The sequence below is a fragment of the Trematomus bernacchii genome, unplaced genomic scaffold (assembly GCF_902827165.1).
Source record: "Trematomus bernacchii unplaced genomic scaffold, fTreBer1.1, whole genome shotgun sequence".
Taxonomy (NCBI): domain Eukaryota; kingdom Metazoa; phylum Chordata; class Actinopteri; order Perciformes; family Nototheniidae; genus Trematomus; species Trematomus bernacchii.
In genome coordinates, this window is record NW_022987739.1 from 11,330,422 (window position 1) to 11,351,238 (window position 20,817).

Consider the following 20,817-nt stretch of genomic DNA (forward strand, 5'->3'; position numbering starts at 1 on the left):
TTCAACCTAGGGTTTTTCTGACTGAAGGGTAAAAACATCTAACTGCAAACAGAAAATGAACACAAATACATGAAAGTAGGATGGCAAGTCAATTGACATAGATAAAAAAATGGTGAAAAAAATACCAATAATAATAAAACACTAATTGAACTGATGTTGTAAGGTAAGGGAAAGTTGGACTTACAAACCCTTTAATATAAATCAACTAATTCATTTTTAGACATAGAAATAGTTTAATTTGCCGGTTGACAAAATAATAATACTTAGGTTGTTAGGTTTTGTTTGGTAAACATAGCCTTCGTAAAAAATAAATAACTATTTTTGCTCAGATGTTCTGCAAGTGTTTGCATGTTTAGACCATGTGTGTATGTGCGTGTGTGAGGGTGACTCATACTGTAGCGGGTCCACTGCTACCCTCATCTCCATTGTTCCAGCGTCGGGATGGCCGCCCTGACTCCCACCACCAACACAATGAGAGGGATATTTTAGCAGGGCAATCGGGACTATTGATGATTAATATGTTTATATCTTACCTTCCTAACTCTACTCCCTTTTCACCACAACACCCAACCCCCTTCCTCTCAACACTCTTCAATAAAAAGGATGTAGTGTTGGGACAGCAAACCCTTTTTGTGCCTTGTAAAACACAACAAACAGAGGTTGATTAAGTAATGGAAATGAACACGTCCGGAAATATATATAAGTAATTTAATTTATCAGGATGTTGGATTTTATCAGATGGGGAAAAAATGGACATGTAGATAAACAAGTCAGTTATTTTTTGTATCTAGCTTCTTAACATTTACAGCCTTGTGTCACGTCACAAGATTTCCAGAGGGGTAATTCAATAACAAATGATGACATGTTGTTTAGAATCTGTCTACAGTCAAATGCTGTGTAATGTTATACATATATTGAGTCTGTCCACCTGCTAAAGTGGAGCAGTGGTGTAAAGAGCTGAGACATTTTGAAATGTGGTCTTACTGTTTATTTTAGTCGTCCAGGGACAGTTTTTTGGGGGGATCTAGACAGGTTTTTGTGCTTCTCTGTCTCTTTAGTTTATTTTCAGTTTTGTCTCTCTGCATGTAGCATGAATGGCAAAAGCAGAACTGAGGGCCATTAAGTTGAGGAGGAACTGTATTAGAAGTCTTGTTCCCTGGGAAAGCTCCCAGCTGAGACGGGACAGCCATATTGGTTAAACAGATGGCCGGGGAGAGGAAAGGACAGGCGAGGAGAACTGAGGTGAAACAAAGAGGGGAGATGAGAGAGGGACGAGTACAGGAGGAATGTCGAGAGGGAAGAAAAGGAGAGGGTATATCAAAGTGGAAGAGGTAAGGGAGAATTTATAAAAAGTAATGTGATGGAGGAGAGGAGAAAAAGGACACAGAAATACAGAAGATTATAGCAAAGAGAGAACGAGAGATGAGAGTTAAAGAAAGTCAACAGGAAGGGCAAAAGGGCAAGAAAGGGATGAGGTAATGCGTGTTAAACATGGAACAAGAGAGGTTATATTTCCCTGCTGTTTATACAAGATCAAAGGCTAAATTAGATTACAATTCAAATACAAAATACTCTTCTACACAACACATACACATCTATTTTTTCATGAACTATGCCAACACCATCATTTATTGGGTAGGTTTCTGGTGTCCTAGAGGTTTAAGAAGCTGACCATGTAATTGCAATATCTACAGTTTAAACCAGACCTTTGATGCTTGTCATCCACACCCCTCTCTCAAAATTCATTAGTTTTTCGTTCGTTTTATTTATAGCTATTCACTTTTTCCCATTAAAGACAGGCTGAAACAAAAGTATTAGAGCAGTCTTAGCATTGGCTGAATGTTACATTGATACAGTTTGTTAAATTTAGTTAAACCACTGATTTCTTATTTGAATAAAATATGGAACTTATTGTCAATATAATAGGTATTTTCTAATTTAACTGTTTGTTTGGCAGTTAGCTATTTGAGTCACTTCATTCGCTTGAAACGTCAATTTCAAAAGGCATTAACAACTCATGAAAAACACAGAAATCCGCAACAGCCTGAAGAAAATAAGACAGGCATTTTTAGCAGTAGAATTATTGACACACTGGCCCTCCTCTGTCAGTTTTTGTAACTCTTCTTAGCTGCTGCATGTCAGTCAATCACGCAACATGACGGGTCTCTTGGGTGGAGGCAAGAGGGGGGCTGATGTTCACATATCACACCTGAATATTCTCCACTTATAGATTTACCTGGGTGAATAATGTAAAGTCCTCTGATGCGCTCCACTCTACCCTGCAGGTGCATAATCCCCCCCCCCCCAATCACCTCCCCTCTATCTCCACCCATACATATTACATGGATTTACTTTACACAATGTTTCATGACCTATGCAGGCACATTCTATTTTTCTAAGTGCAACCTAGTGTGTGTGTGTGTGTGTGTGTGTGTGTGTGTGTGTGTGTGTGTGTGTGTGTGTGTGTGTGTGTGTGTGTGTGTGTGTGTGTGTGTGTGTGTGTGTGTGTGTGTGTGTGTGTGTTGGATTGCTTTTCTGCTTTGACCGCTGATTGCACCTTTTCATTTTTTCCCACCCCATAACTGACTGGAAATTAATAAGCCGTTTTAGGCATGATCTGTGAACCCTGGGATGAGGTATATCCATACCTTCCACATAAATACAAGTACACACACACACACACACACACACACACACACACACACACACACACACACACACACACACACACACACACACACGCACACACACACACCCACACACACACACACACACACACACACACACACACACACACACACACAAGATTCAAAGGCAATGTCTATCTTGTCATAGAGGTCAACGATCCCCCCCCCAACAACCTCCCCAATCCTGACAAACTGCAAGCGTGATGGGGTTGGCGGTCGCATGCAGGTGGCAGAGATTTGTAACTGTGTCCCTGGTCCATTGCATTTGAATTATTCGGCAGGCAGTGCTGCAGCCCCCAACACACACACACACACACACACACACACACACACACACACACACACACACACACACACACACACACACACACAAACCCAGCTCACAGTATGCTTCTTTTACCTTAGTTGGGGAAACATAAGGTGTAGAGCAGGATGTTGAGAGAAAGAGGGATGTAGGAAGGTGGACGGGGAGTTGAATGAGTTACTGGAGATGTAAAGAGAGAGAAGACTGTGACATGAGATTGAAACTGAGAGAAAGAGAAACAGAGTGGACGATTTAGAGTGAGAAAGTGACCCTGAGAGAAAGAGGGAACTAGAAAGACTTAGAGATGAAGAGAGATTACTCAGTGAAGAGTTAGCACAAAAAAAAGGGTTCACCATGAGGGACAAAGATCATGAGAAAAAGACAAAAGGAACAAATAAAGAAATGATGAGAGAAAGAATAATAAAAGACAGCAGGAGAAGGTCAGAAAGAGGGAAATGAGGAAGATAGGAAGTTGGGGGGGTACATGGGAAGAGGAACAAGGGGTCCAGGCAACCACCAAGGGCGAGAGGAGGAGGAGGAGGAGGAGAGGGGGCATGGTGAAGGACAACAGGGGAGGGTGTGTCGGGGTGAAAAGAGGACCGGTAGGTTGGGGGTGTAAGGGGGGAACAGGTGGAAGGTTAATGGGCCTGGAGCGGATCCACCAGACGCTCTTGGTCTTGATATATGGGCCCGGGGCCTGGCGCGGGGCGTAGGCTTTCAAAGATATATTATTTCATTTGAGGAGCAGCACCATTCTGGCCGACAACCCCCCCCCCCCCAACACCACCACCACTTCCACCAACACCCCCCACAGCCCAGCATTTGTCCAGTTATAGATGACATGCCCCCCACCACCCTTCCACACTCTCATGCACAAATACACATACAGTATTGTACCCCTCTCACATACACTCCTGTTAAGCTTGTACATTTGTTTGTTGTTGTAGTCAGCTGGCTTTCAACATTTTCGTTCCATTTATCTTATTTCTACATTTTTTTTTGTTTGTAAAATGTTTGTTCGTTTTCGCTTTCTTCCTTCCTTTCTTTCTTTCTTTCTTTCTGCCTTCCTCAGCCCCTCCCCTCTGCTGTCAGTCTTTCTCCCAGGCTGCAGGCAGGTCTTATGGCCGCCTGTGTGTTTTTTTAAGTTGCTATTTTAGTGGTAACAATATCTGTTTGATCAGTAGCACTGGGAATGAGCAGGAGTTTTGGGAGGGGGTTATGGGGGAGGAAGAGGGCAGTGGGTTTCACAAAGGCCTCTTTTCATTCATAAATTATTGACCATTGCGCAAGACATCACTCTTACTTTTTCATAAATATTGTAAAACGCCCCCCCTTCCCAATACGGAATGGAAAAACTCTATTTTTGGATCTGCTTTAAAGAAACAGTGTGCAGTCAGTCTAAGAAAGAGCATACATCAGACAGGAAAATCTGTTCTTCACCTGTAAGGCTACAGGTTGGACAGCCTGAATTTGTTCCTTCCATTGAAGTGTCCCTTAGCAAGGCACTTTAAGCATATGGCAAGGCTCCCACAGGTCCCACAGGTGAAAGACAAACATGCATACTCTCTGTATGTGTCTTAGAAGGACTCTGGTATTTGAACAATTCCTTATGCTACTGTGGGCAACGTGAGACAATAGCAATTTTGAGTAAAGCTCATAAAGTTTCATACTTTGGCTGCTTGACTGCAGAGAACCATTGATGTAACAACAATTAAAATATCTAATGACCTTCGCACAGCCCCTGATGGTAGTAGACAGAGCTTTAAGATACAGCTTTTTTCAAATAGTGGAATGGTCCCGTAGGTACAACCCCAGGGGACTGCAGGAGGCAGGAAGGAAGAACAGGAAACTTGTTAAAAGAGAAGATTTAAAGTCGCCCATCCCAGAGGAACGGCAGCTATAAGGAGTCGACGGGGGTTGGGAGGTTTTAGCATGCGCAAAGTCTGCTCATCTACTTGTTGCTTTGATGAGGGATGAAAGGCTGTCATGAAGTGCAGGTTTACAGAGCTCCGAGCAATGATAGACTCAACTGTCCTCAACAACGTTTCCTCTTCCTTGTACTTCTTCATCCTCACTCAAGGAATTGTTTTACTGTTTCATAATTTAACTGAAATTCTCACTCAGTACGTGTTAGCACATGGGAAAGTACAATTGCTTATGGAAAGAAGACTGTTGACAGTCTCCATTTACTTCCATCTATCTATGCCTTTCTCCGTCTCTCCCCCCTCGTCAAGCCACTGCTGATGAAGGGGCAAAGAAAAGCAAATATTGCCTCCCAATCTTCAGTAGTTTTTCATTTTCAAGCAAGTTAACAAAGCCTGATTCGCATTTGCGAGCACTTTAGAAATTCGGCAGGAGAAAGAGTAGCTTGGTTTAAGTCTTGTTTGAGGACGATCAGGGTAAAAGCCTTTTTTATTGGCAGGTCATGCTTCTTGTTAAGACGTTGATGCAGGTGACTAGGCTGTGCTGTTAGCCTCTGTGGCCCCGAACTATCACGGCTGTTGTTTCACAAGTTGGAAACAGTCAGTCAAATCAGCGTGGAGAGAGAGGGAGGGAGAGAGCTTGAAAGCCAGAGAGGAAGTGGGAATGAGAGACAAAGAAAATGGGTTAACAAAATGGATATGGGGACTTTATTTAACTTGCCTGCCTGCTAACAAATCAACTCAACAGCGTGCAAACACTTTACACACTCCACCAAAGTACAAAGTAACTGTTCCCCTCCCCTCTCCTCCTCTCTGTTGTGCTTATAGTTATGAGCTGTGTTTGAACTACAATTTATGCAGGAATATTTCCAAACTGCTTCCCATTAGGAAGACAAAAAATGTTTCTCACAGTTTGTAGCAGCAAAGGACAAATTAGAAGTGATCCTCATAACAAGTATATTGTTATCGGCGGGCTGGCTGAGGGTGCCAATGTGTTGTCAGACGAGGGGTAAATATACAGACAGAAGTGCCGGCATTTTGCTTCTAAATAGCTCCTGGCTATAAGGTTTCCTGGAGGTCAGAGGGGCCGAGGTGTGGCTGCTGCAGCCGTACGCCGACCCTCAACCCCTAAACTAAACTCACCACACAAAACTATGTAAACCTGTCAGCTAATTTATCTTCCTCTTTTATGCCTGCCTGCATTTGAAATCTGTAAATGACACAGTTTGGAAAGCATTAAAGCACAACTAGCTGCTGAAGAAGTATCTGATCTATTTGTTGAAATAAGAAATGGTGACATCTCATATTCACTCGATGGAAAGTCCTTAGATCTGAGGTAAACATGTTCAGCAGGGGGCTTAGCAGTGTGTAGTGAGGAACGGAATAAAATGTGTTTTTCATTTACTCCACAATGACTTTATAAAAGGTTATTAGCAGTATGTTTGTATAGTAAAACCTTATGCTTATAAAATAAAAAAATAATGAGAAATGTACAGTAAAGGCCAAATCGTGTGAATCTAAAGGGATACTGAACAGCAAACTTCCTTGGACAAAGATTTTGTTCCTCAAACTGTACTCTGAAACACGATGCTTTAACTGGCTTTTCCAGTAAGTTAAAACAAAATAAAAAAAACACAAAGAGCCTCTAGCTTCTTGTTCCAATGTTGCGTGGCCTCAATTATCTCCGTGTAATCCAGCCTGCCTAGAGGTTATGCTTGTGTCTGCCGTTTTCGTCACTGGGCTGTCAACAGTTGTCCCCCAATGTCTATTTTTGATGCTTATTTACGGCCTGTCTATTCTGGACAGGGAGTGGGGAAGCTTGGGGGGGTCAGGGGTCCAGGAGACAATAGACAAGACAGTGGAGGAGCGGAGACGACAGCTTGCCTTCTAGTTTTACACTTAAAGAGTGGAAGGGTATTTATATTCAACTGGGAAAGCGGGTGATTCAATTTGCAAAGCGATGACTGATGCATGCAGTTCATGTGAGTAACACTAGACATTGTGGTGGTGTTGTGACGACGGGCCTGTGAGAAATTTCACCCGGGCCGCACGCCAAACAACGACCCAGCAAAGAAAATGGCTTTAGCCCCGCCGGCTAAGTAGGACAAAGACACCTGTTCCCTATCCCTACTTTAAGCATTCCTTTCTTTGCTGGTTTTAATTTTCGCTTTTGCTCTCCTTATTTCTTTTACACTATACCAGACCTTTTTATTACCCTCACACCATTCCTTCTTCTTCACCTTTCAATCTGTCAGTCTGTTTCTTCATTTCTCCCAAAGCGCCATAACTTCAAATCTGGCACGAGCCGTGGATAAATGATTCCATACATGTACTATAAAGGCATGGCACTAATAACAGACATTACAGTTTTAGGATTGCGCCGACTCAGAGGGGGATGAAAAAAGGCTTTTCAAACAAGCTGAAACAATGACGAGCAATAAAACAAATATGCTGAAAGAGTACTTGCTGAGAAGGGTGTCGACAACACCGTTAAACTTCTAGAAATGAACCAGATATGCTGAACAAAATCGAAAAAAGACATGTCTTTCAGGTGGCAAGCCGCAGTTTTACCTTCCCTTAAGCCAATACTTTATATGCCACATGTTGCACTGTACTTCCCATCAGCCGCAGCACCAGTAAGCCTCATACTGCCGCGGCAGTGCTATAGAGACGTCTTTCTCCTAATACAGATGCATTCATGTCAGTTTCTGTCAGACTAGGCCTGGAGATGCACTTCAGGGAGAAGCAGGGCTCCATCTGTTCCGCTGCGTTTTGGTTTTGATGCCTCGTCTTCCTTGTTCTTCGGCTGTTTACATATCACAGGAACTCCGGAAATGCTCAATTAGCTAATTCAGATATTTCATTTGTGCATCAAGAGCTGTGATCCCAGTGATCTCTGGAGCCGTGCCACATTTGGATGTGGATTCACAGCTGTCTGCTCTAAAAGCCCACCACCCAAACCCCCCATCAAAAAAGAAAAGCACACCCATCCCAGCGCGTCAAATGCTAATGGGAATCTATGTCTCCCGCCCTCTCAGACAGAAAGAATAACTGCGTCAGTCTCTGCATTTTAAAACAGCTTCGGTCGTCTTAGCTGCGTTAAGGTATATTGCCTATATGTGTGTCTGTGGGTATAAGTGTGTGTGTGCGCGTGTGTTAGATAGTTAAGAAGGACTGTCTCGACTGTTAAATAATACAAAAGGTGGAAGCCTTAAGCCTGTCCTCTTTGTCCTCTTGTTTGCCTTAGCTTCCTGTTAAAGGACAGACAGCCAGACGAGGATTATGGGGTCATTTTCAACTGTCTGTCGATGAAAGTCAAACAGACACAAACACGTTGTGTGCGCACACACAAACACACACACGTGTGCACACATGCATGCCCATCAATTCTAAATCTCACTAACATCTGACAGTGATAACCGTACAATAAAGTGAATGCAAAAGCCCACTTTTAACCAACACACACACAGAAATTTGCATACACACACTCATCTCATTATATTGCATCCCCTTCACCTACCTTTCACACTCAGCACACAAACACCAAGTCATAAATTGCAGCATTAACTCATATAATGATTGCATGGCATGAAAATTCAACGGCTGGGGCTTAATGCCCAGGAATCGCCTGGTAGATTAAGCTCTGGCTGTGTGTTTGTGTGTGCTTAGGGAGTATGTGGGGGGATGGGGTGTTGATGGATCAATACAGGTTCTATGATCCGCACATCGCAGCCAGGAACCTATAGACATGCGTTTTCTCTGTCTGCAAAGAGGAGAGGAGAGTGGAGTGGCGGGAAGGGAAGGCAGCAGGAGGCTGCATGTGTAAGTGTGTGCAAGAATGCAGGTATAGATATTACTGTCAAGCATTTGTAAGTGTCTCTGTGTGAGTATCCAGGTTTTGACATGATTGGATCTGTGTGTAGATGTGTGTGTTTGTGTCTTGGTGTGTTGGAGTAAAGGAAGAGAAAGGGTTACTTTTGGGAGATGCCAGTCCCTGGGCTGCAAGTGTATTAGCAGTCTAATGTTCATGTGAATAATTGATTAGGGCCTCACTGTGTTTTTGATAATTAGTTGATTGCTTCTTAGCTCTAAGCCCTGAGATTTCACGTGTTTGTGTGAGTATGAGTATGAGAGTGTGTATGCATTGGGGGGTAGATAGTCCACTTGTGAGGAATCCTGAAAACAATAGCTCTCAAAAAGAAATACTCACTTCCTCTAAGCCATGTTCTCATGGATTAACTTTCTTCATGGATGAGGCTAAAATACATACATTTATTTCTCATGACATCCTTTTCTAGTTCTCTTTCTAATTTTGCCTAACTCATGAGTTGAGCCAAAATCACTTTTTTCCACAAAATTAAGTCACACATTTCATATAGGATTTTAAAATAAGCTGGCAAATATTACCTGGAAAGTTGTATTATTGCACATATTTAGTAAACAGACCAGCCATAGCAGACAGTAATAAACACTGCATGGAGGAAAATATATCAATTTAAATTCATGTCTGGCCTCTCACTGGTCCGTTCATTATTGATTTTTGATATCTTTCATATGCTTATGCATCAGGTAAAAACGGAATAGGGAAGTTTGGGCGTGCTTGGTTCAGCCACAGATCCCTGTGCTAATATGAGACGAGGGTTTGTTGCCACCGTCAGCGACCTTGAGGAAACAAGATGTTCTTTCCGCTGCAACACCCATAGAGATACTGTGTTTTTCCTCAAAAATGTAGTGCTGCTTCCAGTGGATTCTAATAGCTGTGTGTGATTGCGTGCCTGTGTGTGTGTGTGTGTGTGTGTGTGTGTGTGTGTGTGGGTGTGTGTGTGCGTGTGCGTGTGCGTGTGCGTGTGCGTGTGCGTGTGCGTGTGCGTGTGCGTGTGTGTGTGTGTGTATGTGTGTGTGTGTTCTTAGCTGGATTAAGAAATCAACTTAACCTGATATTTTATATGTACCTGCAACATATGTTGTATCCCCTGCATCTCTGTTATTTATTTATTATCCATATACACACACATGCTACACTCGTATACACCACAGTGGTTTGCTATCATAGACATTTGCTGCATTTCCTGTATATGTAGTGGCCTTATATTTATTGGGCCCACATCTTGTTTTCTGTCTTCTAAAAAATAGGGCTGTTATCTTTTTTGGTTTTCCCTTTCTACATCAAGCCTGGTACAAGAGGAAGAATGTCAGTATGTGTGGACGAATGAGAAGATATGAACATGTGTATAGGGAAAGAGCATGGTCAATCGAAAGCAGTGTGTTCTCAGGGTCAAAGGTCAGCCTCCAGAGTCTATTAATGCAGTCACCGTGGGAACCGATTTCAGTGCCGCTGCAATATCGATCACTCGTGGGCACACGCACACTTGGACACACATTAGCATTCTTTCTGACACACACACAATACAGCATTCATTCATTCTTACAGAGTGGTTTCTGCTCTCAATCCAATAGAAGACCTACGCGAAACAAATTGCCTAAAGGCTTCATAGAAGAAGAGAGAGAGCAAAAAGAGTTGTCTTCGACTACATTTGTGTTTCTTGCCGGTAACAAAATTGCTGCACTTTACTATATACTCTACACTGAAATGTGTTTGTGGAAAGATCATGTTTTTTCTTTTTCCTCGTATTTTTCTTGATATCCTGAGTGTATATGTATTGATGAGACCCTGGCAGTAGTACTTTGCCCCCACATATTGCTGAAAGAATGGACAAAACACAATTGAGATACAGATTAAAACAGACTTAAACCAAAAGAGCAAAATATGTTGGAGTGTTTCTGTAGCAAAAATATTTCTTGGTGTTGGAAGAAACTAAGGGTGTTTCTCAATGTCGAGGACGCTTGCTTGGTAGCACATGTCTTCCGAGTCACTTGCTTCAGAAGCGAGGCAAGAATCCTTCCTAGCCTCGGAAAACGAAGAATGGTGGAACAGGCTAACAGGTGTGCAGGTGTGCGTCATATGCGAGGACCCGCCTTAAATGGAGCGCGATTTCCGCCAAAGATTTGGAAATTGGTCCGTGCGCAAAGCATTGTGGGGATTTTAAGACCGCAGAGTCTACACATGTGCAGCCTCGAAATTTCTCGCTACGAAGTACGCCGGCCTCGGTAGAATTCCAAGTATGCTGGACATTGGAACAGTCCTTCGGCGGCACTCGATGCCGTAGTATGCTTGAAATAGTGGCTCTGGAGCAGCCTTCCTCGACATTGAGAAACACCCTAAGACTGCAGACACAAGGCCTTCTTGTGACAATGGTGATATCTTCTGAGCTCACAGATGGCTCTGGCATCTCTATGGCTGTTTAGGTACATAATAACAGTCTAGAGTTTCTGAGCGCTCAGTCGCAGATAAACCCACAGGCCTTTTACACTACCTGATATGTCAGATTAGATTAACAAACAGGTGCCAGTGACATGAGATGCTGCTGAGCATGCTCACAGTAAGCAAATAAAAAGACCACTTTAATTATAGACAAACAAATTAAGGAATTGTTTTTCAAAACTCATGAAAGTCAGCCAGTTGTCATTCATAAGCATAACGAGATACCTTTAATGGCTGTCTTTTATGTGCCATTGAAACAACATTCTGAACTGTACAAAATCCTATTTGATAGAGAATAAGAAATTCAGTTTTGGCCTTTTTAAAAATGTTTTACTGTCCTCAGTTGATTTGATTTTCCCGGTCTACTCAGCTGTAAAGGGAGTGAATATATTTCCGATAGTTTGCTGATCATGTTGATTCACAGTGTGTATCAGTAGCGGAGGATCCTAAATGTCAGCTACTCTGTCAGGAAAAAAGGAAGGTCACAACAGGTGTGAAGCTTGAATAACAAATTCTGGTAGCTTCAGTCTTTAACCTTGTCTGCTGGTTGACACCATCAGTTTTACTGAAGCTAGTTGCTCACTATATTATCTAGTATTATCATTCCTCTATTCAGGCCCCCTCCCCCTCAACTAGCAGTGCCACCTGCCACCTGCTAATTTTCCCAGCATTCTTATCACGCCACTAGCCGTAGGATCGGGGGGCCCACATGAACTGTATGCCATGACAAACAAGAGGAAGCTAATCATTGGATAATGATTTTTGTTCTCATTGCTTCTGCAGTGTGTAGAGAAGAGCCGGATATAGTTTGGAACATGGACACCCATGCTCACCTCTCCCCAACCAGCAGGTCACATAGCTGGAACATCCTGGGGATTTTGTCACTCACTCTGTTGTTTTTCCTGATGGATGCATCTCTATTTGTGGCTTTTAGAAGGTATGGCTGTCAAAAATGATTTGCAGTGAAATTCTAGAGGCATTTGCTGTTTTATGAGTCAGTGATGACCTGTTTAAGAGCCTCCCATATAATGTGGTCTTTGTTAAGACAATACTACTCATTTAGTAAGATTTGATCTCACATCAGCAGGGCTAAATGTGCTTTCACAGGAAAAAGATATCCACTTCTCTAGGATTTGTGATACATTGATGACCAAATAGTTGAAGATTATCCTATTTTTGGCCAATGGAACCCCACACTGAGACCCTTTTGAATTAAAATACCAAACTATAAACTGGAAATGAGCTACAGTACATCCAGGCGCGACATAATTAAATGCTCGCAACACTCTGAGAACAACAGGCGCTGTTCTAGGTGAATTAATGCCTGTTCCCAGGTGAATACAGGGCCTGCTTTGCTCAAGGCGAACAGATGCCAAGACAGAACCGCACCAAAGGATGGCTGCTAGAGACGCACGGGCATTGATGTCAGCTTCAAACCTCACCTGTAGTACTCAGAGACAGCATTGATTCGTGTCCAGCAGAGAGAGACGGAGAGATAGAAGCCCAGCTATTGTTTATGTACAAGTCGTTTGAGGCAGATAAACTCATGCTCTGTGTGTGTGTGTGTGTTCTCCCCCCCCGTCTTGAAAAAATGATTCGCTCCATTCATTAAGGCTCCACAGAAGGAGATTCTATTAATCTGTTCATTAGGCCACATCAAAAATGGAACTACTTATTAAAATCAGATCCAGCTGTGTACTCTCGTTAAAGCCCGCCGTACCGTACGAAGCTTAACAATGCTCGTGGCACTAGACCAAAACCCGGCCACAAGAAAGGGGAAAAAAATTCTACTACATTGGCCTGTTTTGACTCAACACACCATGATAATTGCTCTACTCTTAGCAGGGGGCTATGAATAAACATTACTTTTGTCAGCGAGCATCTGAATGCTCCATTTCCAATTAATTTACATTTACCCAGAAATGGAGGGAATATCTGCTCTTAATCACTATGTTTTATTTTCTCAATTTCCCTCAAGTCTTTTCTCATTCTCTCATTCCCTGTCTGGCACTTTCATTCCCCATCTCACCCCTCTCTTTCTTTTTCTACCTCTCTCTCTGGAAAATCCCATTAATCTCAGCCAGTGGTTTTGAACAAAAGCTATGGGCTAAGCGATTGATCCTGGTATTGATCCCACTCGCCTGAACGATCATAAAGGTGTTAAATTGGTTTCTTGGAGGATATGTATTTTTCATTACAGGCTGCTGCAAGGAGAAGTTCCTGCTTGGAATTTCTCTCATTTCTTTTAACCAAACACTGGCTATGATATTAAAATATTAAATAGATCACACCTAAAAAAGTTAAATGTGGATTTTTAGGCCAGCTTGAACACATTCTAGAGAGTGTGTTTTCTGCATCAGCGTAAACCTTAGAAGCTAAAACCTTACAATGAGTTTTGTTCCATCCAAGGACAGGTAGAGACTTGGGATTGTCCCGATGTTTAAAGTAAGGAAAGTAAAAAACTATTCGCTAATGTTGAATTTAGTGGTGAAATCCAATACTTTTGCTATTTTGTTGATTTTCTTTAAATGAGCTCCTACAACGAAGCAACTCTGGAAATAAAACAATGCCTTGTTTTTATAGGAAAAAGTTATAGGAGTGATATCAAGTGTATTGTACATGTGGAAAAAGGATAACCACTAAAGGAATTGTGTTTGTAAGTGTGTTTCCTACTCTGTCGACATACTGGAAACTCTAAATGATCTTAACTTTCCATGACAATGTGGCGAGATAAGAATGAACCGACTAAATAATCAGCTGTTTTATGGCTCCTAGTGAGTTCAACAAACTGCTCATTTGAACTTTGATGTGTCATATGTGAATAAATCAAATGGAGAAAGGCAACCAGCCAGTGTTTTACTGACTGTATGTGCTGCATTATCACTGCACAGAGATTGTATTCAGGACTTCATGAAAACACAAAGCGAAGCGCTTGTCGACTCCATGTCAAAAAGTTCATACTATTAGAGAGAGCAGGCAGCAGATCTTGTAAGATCAGGCACCATGAATGTTGCTCACTTGACAGAGCAAAGGAAGAGCTTGTCAGGGAAACAGCTCGTGTCGCGGGCACTTAAAAGGTCACTGCACTGAACCCCAACCCCTGGCCCGCCCTCACGCCTGTCTGTCTGTCACCAGTCCCTCGTTTCCAGGCGGGGGTCCCCAGCCCTCGTCTAGGCTGCTATCACCCGCCGTCATCCTCTCTGAGGTGCCCCCCTTTGATGACCCAGGCCTCTTGTCAGAGAAGAGCTTCTAGGCAGGCAGAGTGAAGACAGCCCTTTGATGAGGACCCCGACACTTGCCAGCACCACTGACATGTAGGGGGGGTCCTTTGAAGAGCCTTACATGTATCCATCCGTCCACACACACACACACACACACACACACACACACACACACACACACACACACACACACACACACACACACACACACACACACACACACACACACATGCTGTTACACGTGCTTGGAGGGAATATGGAAAAATGAAGAGAGGAGGATTGGGACATAGAGAAGTCACTCTTTTGACTGCTTTCTTGCTCTCTGATGGTTTTAATGATTTCATTTGAATTTTATCATCCTGTGCTTGAGACGCCTTCAGTGTAAGGCCCAAAGAAAATATATGTAATGGAGGACCACAAAAAGAGTCCATGATTCTGTCAAAAATGTAAGAAAAGGTCACAGAAGCTTTGTTGTATTTTGTCATTTGAATTTCACTGATAAAAGAGGAATAGAAGATGCAAGGCATTCAAAGATTGGACACATTTTTTTTTTGCTACCTCTTGCTTACTTTGTATCTACCATATTTTGAGAAAGTTGTATTTCGGTGAAGGCATGATGAAAGTATGACAATTTGGGAGCCACTAAACCTTGGTAGTACAGCTACCAAATGGTGATTTAGGCAAAAGACCACCAACATATTTGTCCTTCAACATTGCATATCATTTTCCAGGCCAATGTTAATGAAAGCCATTGTTATGTCTGCATGAACGGTAAACAGACACTGTGTAACACAAGCTCCAATCTCCAGTCATAACAACCCTAATCAACAAGCAAAAGACTTCAGACTTGGCCAAACTGCCATGTCATAGTCAAGTTTGTGAAGTTTATGAAAGAGCTACAGTAGTCAACATCAAATTGCACCTAAGGTCATTGTACATTTCAGCAAACGGAGCGCTGTGCAATTTCAGACAGCACAAAAAAATAATCCTTTCAGCCTTGCTCATGCTGCACCTGCCTGTGTTGCAAAGTTTAGCATCGATCCACATTCTTCCTCCTACAAGTACTAGTTGACATTGGTGATGAACATCACAAACAGTTCTCACAGTCTCAAAGCAACAAAGTAATTCACATCACCACAAAACCGCAGTGTGCCCAGAAAGACACATTATTCCCAATGATACCACGAACAGGACAATGTTTGTTGATAGAAAAAGAGAAAGAAAGAGCCTCTCATACATTTTCCTCATTCCTTCCCTCTCAATGTGGCCCTTTTTTGTCTGGGTCTGGCTATGCAGGGTAATGATTAACACAGCCAGGCATGGGAAAAGACACACAGTTACAATTGAGGGGGTTGTTTTGGTGTAGGGAACCACACATTGACCTGCCTCACCTGGCAGGTCCCTGGGAGCCAGCGGCTGGCATGCAAGAGGAGGGAAAAAAGGCTACTTAATCATTATCATCCGTGGAATCACTCAGAAATTGCTGGCAATAGGCAAACAGATAAACCTGGTCACATTGTTAATTAGGCACGTAGTGTAGAAAAGTGCTAAACTGAGTTTTGAAAGGTTCACATGAGAAAACTTTGGTTAGGGTGAAAAGATTATGCCAGAGGTGAGGAACTGATTTACGTGTGAGCAAGCTAACCTAGCAAACAACTGCCTGTGATATGTACAAGTCACTGAGTTTTAAAACATAAAACTAAATAGTAAAAACAATTATTATTATCAAAATTCAGAGTTCTATCAGTCAAGACCAATACATGTTCAGAGATCTATGATGCAGACCTAAATCAACAGTTTGCATTGTAACCATGTACATACTGTATGGACTATAGTTATTAACAATCAATTTGTGTTTTTTGTATTTCTCTTACCAGGTGGACGACCAGATGAAGCTGCTGCAGAACTGCTGGAGTGAACTTCTCATCCTCGACCACGTCTTTCGGCAGGTGATGCACGCCAAGGAGGGCTCCATCCTATTGGTCACTGGCCAGCAGGTGAGTTGGTCAAACTACACCCTGACAACTTCCTGGAATCTCAACCCTTTTTCGTTTTTATTCCAAAATCACACATCCCTCGCATGCTTAGGGAACTCTGAAACACCTCAGCATTTCCCTTAAAGCCTTATTGATCACTGAGCCACAGAGGAGTCGCCGCTTCATTAAAAATAGATTATGCCTATAGATATATACTAATGTCGCCAGAATAATCAATTTTGCATTTTTTTTTCATTGCATTAATTATCAACCAGCAAATAAATAAAGCACTTGGTTGCACATGCTGCAGGAAAGTGAGTGGGCAGACAGATAAAGAATGTGCCTAAGTGTGTTATTTTGTTGGGGCCTTAAGGAACTTGGTTGGAGCTGAAGCCTATCCTCAAAGCTTCAGAGTCTGTGATTTTGCTTTTACTTCATACACACACTGTCAAATAGTTAACACACAAACCCAGAGCATGCAGGGAAGAGTCCTTCAGCGGGTGATTCTCATAATCCCATGCACACACAAAGACATGAGGCATATCAGGAATACGCCTCTGACCAGTGGCATGGCTGTCAGTGAGATAAGAAGTCATACATTATTGATCGGCTGGCTTTCCAAAACATTCCTTTTTAACAAAATGTTTTACTACAATAGATGCAGGAACACATATTGAAGAAACGCAAGTGCCCTGTATACAGGGAAGACCTTCTTTACGTCGAGGGGTAAGCTGTACAAACCATGGTAAATATAGAACTATCACAATGGAACTAGTACAGATATATCTACTTGGCTTGAACAAGTAGATATGCCAAATGGGTAAGGAAAAACAAAGAAAGAAACGGAGGGAGAAGCTAAGAGAAGTAGGATTATTGAGGAAACAAATGATGGAGAGTGGGAGAAATAATGGAAAAGGAAAAAGGACGAACAAATAAATAAGGAGGTGTAATAGAAATGTATGGTAGTAGAGCGCAAATGAAAAGAGAGAATTAAGATGAGTATTGAAGAGGAGAAAATGACAGTAGAGACGGTGGACTTAATATGGGACAACTTGGCAGAGAGAATAGGACAAGGAGGTAAAGGGAAGATGGTGTACTGAAGAAGGAACGGAGGTGATGCTACCAGGAAGAATGAGAACATGGAGAAGAAGCTGATTGGAATCCATACAGAAATGGATTGAACGTTGGACTTGGGAGGACAGGAGGAGAAAATAAAGGTGGTAATGGACAAGAAGTGACAAATAGGAAGATAAAGTGAGGAGAGATCTACTGTAGGCGGAGATGATGAGAGCAGTTTGAAGAGACCAGAAGAGTAAGGAGAAAAAGGAGGAAGAGGAGGGGCTGATAATCAGGGGAGGTGCAGGACGGCAGTTTCGTTTGCATACTTTGGTTAATGAACAGCTGGTGTTGAAGGGGGGCAATGGGGAATTCCTGGGTGGACGTGTGTGTGTGTGTGTGTGTGTGTGTGTGTGTGTGTGTGTGTGTGTGTGTGTGTGTGTGTGTGTGTGTGTGTGTGTGTGTGTGTGTGTGTGTGTGTGTGTGTGTGAAAGAGGCTCTGAAACAGTTCATTATTTCCTATTATTCTCTGTCTGGCCAGGGGTGACAGCGCAGCGATAACACCAGGGATATTTAGAACACAGTAGCAGCATTACCCAAGGCGATTGCCACACACACACACACACACACACACACACACACACACACACACACACACACACACACACACACACACACACACACACACACACACACCTATCGACACATATCGAAGTCAAAGCTTAGACATTTAGACCTGTCCGTCTGTCATGTTCAGTGAGTGTTCTGTTTTAGATAAGTTTGTTTTTAGTTTGTCGGTTAATCCTTTTCTAAAGCTCAGAGGAGGACTGAACATGGGTAAAGATTAAGTTTGTTCTGGGAACAAATGAAATGTCCTCAGATTGGCAGATATTTTCAGTTATCTCTTTTTAAATGTGACTTTATTACAGGCGATCGGTTAAAATGGAAATGTAGACAGATGTTTCTCCCCGTTTGCTTTGAATCAAGAGTCTGCACTCAGCTTTTATTCAGTTTCTGTCTCTTCTCATGCCCTTCAGCTTCTCACTTGCTAATTCCTGTCTTATTCTTATTTTCTTTCTTTCTCTGAACTGCTGCATGTCGCCATGTCATCAACAGCAGTGAGAAATGGCCATGGGTTTTTAGTTTTAGTTGAAAAAAGCTTGTCCTGTCACAGGATCAAAGGCACAGTGTAACTTGTACAAACAGAAGCAAACATGAAATGACAAAGATTGGACTGGACTGTTGAATGATTAAGCAAGGCCTCGCAGCTTGGCAGCTAGTTTTTGGTTTGAAAATCCTGATATTTTGATAGTAAAATGCTCCTGGTGTACATGAAATTCAAATGAAGAAGAAATGCAAAACAGAAGTCCCTCGGCCAGCTGTAGATTTCTGTGCTTTTCAAACAAGGTACATTTTCAATCCCCATCTTCCGTACACTTCAAAGCCCTCTACCCATCAAACCGATCTCACCTTCCATATTCATCTTTAATGTTCTGCTAAGATTGTTCATTGTATTCATGATGGGTTTAGCTTTGAAGGTTTATTCATATATTTACTCTCTATGTCTCTCCAGGAGGGATAATAAAGTAGTATTGATTGATTGACTGATACGCAGGTCACCCAGGTTAGTGCTAAGTCTGCTGTAGTGACATTATAGCGCTTTTTTCTTCTCTCTTTTACTTAAGGCTAGAAGGCAATAACCCAAGGCATCACCATCAACAGTCCAATCCTTCAATGAAGTTATTTCATGCACAGTTGATTTTATGTAAATTGATTGACACCTTGGAAGGGGGGCAGTGTCTGCTTTTCAACGAGTCATAACTCTTTACCGTCTCGAAGGGGAAGGGTGAAAAGAGAGAGGGACAACGAGTTAAGAATAAATCGGGAGAGCGGTTCAGTTGTGCAGTAAATGAGAAAGGAAAGCAAAGCAGGGAATAAGACGGGAGAAGAGAGGGAAAACATTATGTATTTACTTTACTCTAACCCTTACCTTCTTCAGAAAGATGAAAAACAGGCTCCAATATTCCTATTTACACGATAAATACATTCCAAATCCAGGGGTGTTTTTAATTGCAAATGGGGGCTCACAGGGACCCTCTTCCTCCCTGAGCTTCAGAAACTGCGCATGCCAACACCTACCTTCCCCTGGAAACCCTAGCACAGTCAATTATGGTAATGAATTGTCAATAAATAAAAAAATGTAATATGGTCCTGCTTACTTTGAGTGGCAGCTAAGGACTTGCCTCCCAGACAAATGTGCTGCGGCTGCAGATATGAAGTGCAGCTGAAAAGGAGTATGTTTGTGTGTGTGTGTGCGTATGTTTAGACGGATGGGTTTGACCCAAGAGAATGGTTTTATGGGAAATATATCTATGTATCTTGTTTTTTTGTCATATGTCCACATGCATGATTTTGTTTTGCTGCGCAACACTAAACAGAAAGAGTCAAATCTGGCATGTCTATCAGTTGGAGGTGAATTCCCTAGCTCTTTCCATTCACCCACAGCATGTTGTTATAAACAAAAACTGTTAAACTTCAGAAACCTACCGCCTTGAGCTTTTCAAACATACATAGTGTCTCTCGCTCTGAAGGACAGACCAAAGCTTTTGACTCCATGTTAAGAGTGCTGTAGAGGGGACAGGGTAGGTACAGGAAGAATCATTACAAAAAGCTCATGGTGGGGATGTGTTCAGGGTACAGTTGTGTGGTATAGTTGTCAATCATATTTGCACATTGGGGTTCTCGATATGTGTCATTGGATGAAATAACCCTTGAATTGACAATGATAGGCAAACTTGATAAAACACATTTCGACAGTCAGACACAATGAAACCAAGTAAAGAGCCCAAATAACAGAGGGGAGGCTAGTATAAAATAAATCTGCTGTATCCAGACAAACTGAGTTTATCTGTTTAGCTAGCCTAGCCAAGTTTCAAACAAGCTATAGTCACCTGGACATTCAATTCAACATGAATCAAAGAAAAACTCCACAGGGTACCGTTAATCCTTACGTTTATTTCTGCGTTCAGAGCATCGCCTTACATCACTCTCTCCCTGCTTATTACAGGTGGACTATGCAGTGATTGCTTCACAGGCGGGAGCCACCCTCAACAACCTGTTGAGCCACGCCCAGGAGCTGGTGGCCAAGCTACGCTCTCTCCAGCTAGACCAACGGGAGTTTGTCTGCCTCAAGTTCCTGGTCCTCTTCAGCCTGGGTGAGTCTCTAAAAGCATTATATGGGAAGGTTATGAGGGGGGAGGTTCAGTAGAAGGATTCTGCACACGTGTTCCTGCCCCCCACCCCTGAAAAAGCATAGCTTGTGAAATATA

General features: G+C 42.4%; 1 protein-coding gene across 2 annotated transcripts in view; it reads left to right on the forward strand.

Moving 5' to 3' along the window:
• Positions 1 to 20,817, forward strand: part of nr5a2 (nuclear receptor subfamily 5, group A, member 2) — a 68,343-nt gene that overhangs the window by 21,823 nt on the left and 25,703 nt on the right. For both annotated transcript variants that reach the window (XM_034147984.1, XM_034147985.1), the window contains exons 5-6: positions 16,334 to 16,453; positions 20,556 to 20,703. In XM_034147984.1, the coding sequence (XP_034003875.1) occupies positions 16,334 to 16,453; positions 20,556 to 20,703 (268 nt within the window). The remainder of the gene's footprint in view (positions 1 to 16,333; positions 16,454 to 20,555; positions 20,704 to 20,817) is intronic.